Source organism: Mesocricetus auratus, unplaced genomic scaffold (genome assembly GCF_017639785.1).
Source record: "Mesocricetus auratus isolate SY011 unplaced genomic scaffold, BCM_Maur_2.0 Super-Scaffold_100013, whole genome shotgun sequence".
NCBI lineage: Eukaryota > Metazoa > Chordata > Mammalia > Rodentia > Cricetidae > Mesocricetus > Mesocricetus auratus.
This window is the reverse complement of record NW_024429196.1, coordinates 54636187-54642343: the sequence shown is the minus strand read 5'-3', so window position 1 is coordinate 54642343 and position 6157 is coordinate 54636187. Positions and strand designations below refer to the sequence as shown.

Here is a 6157-nt window from a genome sequence, read left to right as displayed (position 1 = left end):
AGAGGCATATGCGACCACCAAACACAAATCCAGCCCTGTAATTACAAGGGAACTGAGAGGGGAAGGTAAAGGTGATATTTCATCCAGTGCTCTCAGTTCATCCTCTCCCTACCTGACCTTTGAAATGGAGCCATCAACTTCGAAAGGCCTGGCATCTAAAATTAATATACTCCCCCATCTGACTAAGGAAGCAACAGCTGAGCAACATGAGATCAAGGAGCATATTAGTTTAAACAGGGGCTCAAGGTGGCATTTGGAGAAGCTACTTCCTCTGGTGTAGCTTTCCAGAAGACTTCTGCCCACTGAGAGTGAAGTCTCTTACTGGAGAGTTCTGCAGTCTATTTGAATTCTGCAGATTCCTGTTATCTGCCGGAAAGAATCCTCTGCTTGTGGAGTTGTTCAAACTCCAGGATGTCCTCCTACAGATGGTAATCACTTTTGTTTATTGTTACCAGCTCTTCTCCAGTCTCTCTTCTCTCTCTGTGTTGCTCTAAATAACAAGTTGTTCCAAACTTCAGGAAGTCAATGCTTAGTATTTCTTTTTGGAATGGTAATGTGTTAACCCCCCCCACTGTTTTAATATGTTAATTTTTAGGCTTCCTGATCTAGTTTCAGTATTGCCTATAATTCAACATTCTATCTTAGCGACAGTTGATCATTAAATAGACATGTATCTGTCTTCTTATTTTAATAATTTTTTCAGAGAAGTTTACAAAGTACTAATAATGGTGTACAATGCATCTGTAGAGTTCTGGTTGATGTTATTTGCATTTTAATTTTTTGAACCTAAGTTCTTTAGGCAATATATAGGATTTTGTAGAGCATTGACTTTACAATACTTTATAAGTTTAGTACATTATTTTACTCTATGAATTGTAAAGATGAAAGGTGAAGCTTCATTGGCAGAATTAGAAATGATTGTAGAGGAAATGAAGCAAATTTCAGAGAATTTCCAGCAGGGGGCCTCAGGGACTAGCCGCAGGAAAGCAAAATAGAAATCTTAATCTTTCTTTCCCTGTATAGTGAAGTAATGTGTAAATACACAGATGCATGTGTGTGTCTAGGATTAAGTGTTATTTTGTAGTGTGTACATTCCCTATTTTGTATGGAGAGTATTTCAGAGAAAGCATGCAAAGCTGAGCTCAGTGCAAAGCTGTTAGCAAAGGTGCAATGCAAGGTGTTGGGCAACACTTCATATGAAATGGACTTCTTTGGAAAAACCAATACCAAATGTCTTAAGATGTAGGCAGAAGGACTTGGGGTGTAACCCAGAGGTAGAAGTTCTTTATAACATGTGTGGGTTATTGTGTTTAGTCCCCAGCACCGAATAATTTAAAGATGGGGAGAGGGGGATGCCAGCAGATAATTGCTCTGGTGGAGACGCCACCCCAAAAGGTGACACAATTTCCAGAAGAACATAGGGAAGCCCCTGTTCCTGGACAAGTCGTTCTTGCAGTAATGTGAGAAGCAAGTCTTGCAATCCCAGTCAAAAAGCCCAGTCCTCACACCGTGTTTTAATCCACCACTTGAAATGGCAGAAGAATTTTAAATTTGCCCCTCATCTTCCACAGCTTGGCTAATTTTAGTCTGTGAAGAAAAAGCCTGATAATGAATAGATATCTAGAAAAAATCAGATGCTCACTGCACGGAAGTATGAAACTCAAAGCAGGGCAGCAGAGCGTCTTTTATTAAGAGCCTGAAGGGACAAGAGTTTGGACTTCTGGGGTGAAAGCAAGTGGAAGGTCGAGGGAGGGGTGAGCAGATATCGGGGATGCAAACAAAATCTTTCAGGTGACAGCCACCTGTGGTCATCTCTGTGGGGTGGGGGCAGGTTCCCTGTCTCATCTTCCTGAAGGTAATGCAGTCTTTCTTGGGTTCTAGAAAGCAGAGATGCATCAGATAGTAATACCTGTATGTTCATTTATTGCTTTTTAATGTAGATGGATATAAACTTCTTTTACAAAAGGATTTTTCCAGCCACTCCTGTGTGTACAAAGGTCTGTGTTTTCTTTGAATAACCAACATGAAATAAGCCCAATAAACATAACTGTTTGGTGCAGTGAAGGATGTACGTAGTCACCTGGGAGGATGCTTCTTACTATTTGATTTTGAGGGAAAATGTAAAAAATAAAAATATTTTCCTGTAAAAGTTCCAGCAGTGGAGAAAGTTTCAATTAGAATAGCAGCGTTGCTCCTGATTTTGGAAGTTGATGATGAATGAGTGACCTGAACTTGTCTTTCTTGTTCCCTTTCTTACAGTCAGGAGAAGAGAGTACTGGAAAGTCACGACTGTGTCCTGATTTACAAACCTGAGACGGCAGGAGATGAAAACCCCACTCCTGACAGCAGCCTGCTCAGACTCACAACCAGCATGCTGAAGGTGAGGAGGCTTGAGGAGATCAGCTCCTGCCACAGCAGCAACCCCCTGGAGAAAGTGGCCTTTTTCCAGTGCATGGAGGAGGTGGAGAAGGTGAAGTGTTTTCTGGAAGAGAATGCTAGTGAGCTGGATCTGCAAGCTGGAGACTATGAGGTAATCATGTCATCCCTTACCTCCTGGGTGGTGCTCTTTTGACCCCTTTCAAGTTCCGTGTTGTCACTTGTGTGTAGAGCTCAAGAAGCTGGGGGAACAGACACATTTCACTCCTCTTCTCGAGGCTTGTGTGTTGGGTTAGTAGTTCAGAAGCCTTTGGTGTACATTTTACCTGCAGTGGTGGAGGAAATTTGAAATTTCTGTTGGACTGGGAGGGTAGCTCAGTGGTAGAGGGTGTGTATATCATACCAGAGACCCAGGGTTCTGTTTCATCACCCCTCTCAATCATATATACATATACATATACATGCATATTTATGGAATATGCTATGGACACACACTTTCCAGAAGGGTCGTTTAAAATATGTGTTTGGGCTGAAAACTGGGAGAAGCACCACGGGAGACCTCTCTGCAGCTTCCAATTTCCTAAAGATCCTGAGCTCTGTTAGAAATGGAGCTACTGGCCTGGTGGTGGTGGGGCACACCTTTAATCCCAGCACTCGGGAGGCAGAGGCAGGCAGATCTCTGTGAGTTCGAGGCCAGGCTGGACAGACAGCCTCCAAAACAATACAGAGAAACCCTGTCTCGTAAAACCAAAACCAAACAAACAAAAAAACCAAAAAAAGAAAGAAATGGAGCTACTGACAACAAAGTCCAGAGAAGGGACATCATTCCTTGCTGCTAGCATGATGGTGGAACCCAGTGCCCACTGTACAGAACAAATGCTCTGAGCAACACCAAGTTCAAACATGGAGTTACCTGATCTGATCAGGGAGATGATAGGTGTTATGAAAGTAAGTTGGTCAATATATCCAAAGCATGGTAAGCATTTATGGTGTGTGTATATGGGAATGGGGTGGGTGTCAGCGGTGTAAGGGAGAGTGGTCTACCACTACCACCACAATGTTGAGGAGACCTCACCCCACCCCCCCCACCCCCTGCCGGGGACCGCCACTCAAGTAAAGGGATATCCTTGACTATACTGTAGAAAAGAATTTCAAGATGATTAGGGAGAAACGAAGTTGGTAGGTTTATTAAATAGGAAAAAGAGCTAGTATGTGTATGGACATTGGGGTGTGTGTTTGTGTGTGTGGTGGGGGGGGAGAAGAGAGGGGAAAACAATACATATTCAAGACATGGGTGTCTAGGTGTCCACACAATGTCCTCATATATGGTTCAGGGGATTTCTAAGTTACAGTGTTCAAATAACGTGGGCTAGAGAGATGGTTGAGTGGGGAAAGGTGCTGACCATGCAAGCCTGGTGGCCTGAGTTAGAACCCAGGAACCCACATGAAGGTGGATGGAAGAACCGATTTCACAAAGCTGTCTTCTAACCCCCACACACGTGTGCTAGCGCATGTGCTACACCCTATTTCTCTCACACATGCATAGTACATAGGAAAAACTTAAACATATTGATTTACAACAGACAAAGATTAAAGAAAACTTAAAAGTAAAGTAAAACTTATAGGGGCTAGAGAGATGGCTCCATGGTTAAGAGAACATACCGACTTTGAAAAGAATATATGTTTGGTTCTCAACTGCCACAAGAGATAGCTCACAATAGTCCGACTCCAACTCCAGGGGATCAGACGCCTCTGGCTTCCTTGGCACAACATTCCAGTGAATATACCCTCTACCTCAGACACATAATAAAAATGAACCGCTTTACTTATTTCTTCTTATCTTAAGGAATTTCCTTTTGCAAGTGTAAGGTTATTTTATGATGTGTATGGTATAGATTCGGTGAAACTCACAGTCCTAAGCTCCTGGGCTCAAGTCATCCTCCAACCACAGCCTCCCAGATAGCTGGCACTATCTAGGTGCATGCAACCCCTCAGTTACTTAGATACAGAAGAAGAAATTGTCATAGGCAAAATATAATTGAGACATGAAAGACACCCTTGTAAGGACCATTAATAGCACAAACATAATTTATTTTCTCCTCTTGAATTTCTGAAGGAAGCAGAAAAACACTCATATTTCATCACTTTGCACAACAGAAATCAACTGACAGTTTAGATGATTTGATATTTGCCAAGCACGCTTGTTCTCATAATTCTGTGATATAATTTTGTTGCTGCTGTTGTTTGGAATTTTTTTTGAGAGAGAGGGTGGGGGTTCCTTGTGTTGCCCAGGCAGTCCTTGAACTCCATGTGTAGCTTAGGATGACCTTGAATTTCTGATCCTCCTGCCTCTGCCCTCTAGATACCAAGATTACAGTTATGTGCCACTGTGCCAAGGTTATGTGCTAGAACATTTTAATTAACTGCCTTTAAAGTGTGAGGTAATGGTGAGTTGGAGTGTAAGCTTGCCTAGGAACAATTACTTTTACAATTACCAACTGTTCTGAGAAGTTAGAAACCTAATTTGGGGTTTGGGGGAAACGTGCGTCTGCAGAGACTCTAGAGGAAGTAAACAAACACTTTGTAGCAGGGTCTTATTTGTTTCCATGCTACAGTTGACACGGTCGAAGGTAGAAACCAGTGACAAGGAGTGCCATATGTCCTGTTCTGTTTTTTATTTATAAATGGAGAAGGTCCAGGGATGTCAGCAGTCAGCACCCTGTCCTTCTCTGGCCCTGTGTAGAATGGACAGGTACAGGGGTCAGAGGCGCAGAGCTCTTTCTATGGTGGTCAAGGCCCAGTCTATGGGTGCAGCAGAGTCATCCTGGCCAGCAACTTGCAGGTAGAGAGGCCGCCTCCGCAGCTCGGGTGTGTGGACACAGCTTGGCTACCATGGCAGTCTCCATCTTCTGCAAGACTGCAGGAGATCTTTACTGTGCCACTCTTTTCTCCCCGGGGACTATTAAAAAGACCCGTCAACTTTCTCACTTTGCTCTCTTTTCTCCCCCTTCCCATTCTCTTTCTGAGAAGATTAGGTCTGCTAATGGCAGAAACATTTGCCAGCCGCACTGAAAGGCAATTTTCACTGGATTTCAGACACTCTGGGGACACAGCTTTGTTCTGGAAGCTTGGAATACAGTTTCCAAAAGCAACTTTATCTGCTCTCAGTCCCAAGAGCAGAAAAACTGTATATAAATTTAACAACCTGTATTTGTTAAAGTAGTTCAGTGAAACTTTTTTTCTTTTCCGGCTCTTAACCAGGATTTTCTATTTCATTTATTTTCCCTTCACGGAGTTTATTTTAAACTACTTTTCTCTTCCTCTAGGTTTTCTTATGAATTATTAAATACTTCATATTCCACGCCTCTTGAAACATTTGTTTTATAATTTTCACTTTGTTTCTTTAATTTTGCTTCATTTTCCATTTGGTTCTGTTTTCTAATATCCTTTTCCCTTTTGTTACAATACTGTGAATTTAAAAAGGTTTATGACTTAAAGGGGCAAGTCATGGGTTCGCTTCCATTTTCTCCTTTTCCATTCCATGTCTCAAAATTAAAGACTTTGAAGGGTAGCATAGGTCTCTCCCCAATCAAGGAGTTAGCAATAGATTGGAAGTAACAGTCACCATCCCTAAGAATAAGGGCACAGCTCAACCTCCCATCCCCCAGGCATTTCCCCTCTTCTCTCTTTATACCACACCTGGGAGCTCTCTGATTCTTCAGCTCAGCCTCAGTCTCCACTGAACATTAAATCTGTGCCATCACCAACACCCTATATTCAT

General features: G+C 42.5%; 1 protein-coding gene across 2 annotated transcripts in view; it reads left to right on the top strand.

The window, feature by feature from the left end:
- Nucleotides 1–252: 252 nt before the first annotated feature.
- The window catches only part of Mylk4 (myosin light chain kinase family member 4), a 79815-nt gene continuing 73910 nt past the window's right edge, over nucleotides 253–6157 (top strand). For both annotated transcript variants that reach the window (XM_040755778.1, XM_021225027.2), the window contains exons 1-2: nucleotides 253–428; nucleotides 2260–2530. In XM_040755778.1, coding sequence (XP_040611712.1) covers nucleotides 412–428; nucleotides 2260–2530 — 288 coding nt within the window. In that variant the 5' untranslated portion in view covers nucleotides 253–411. The remainder of the gene's footprint in view (nucleotides 429–2259; nucleotides 2531–6157) is intronic.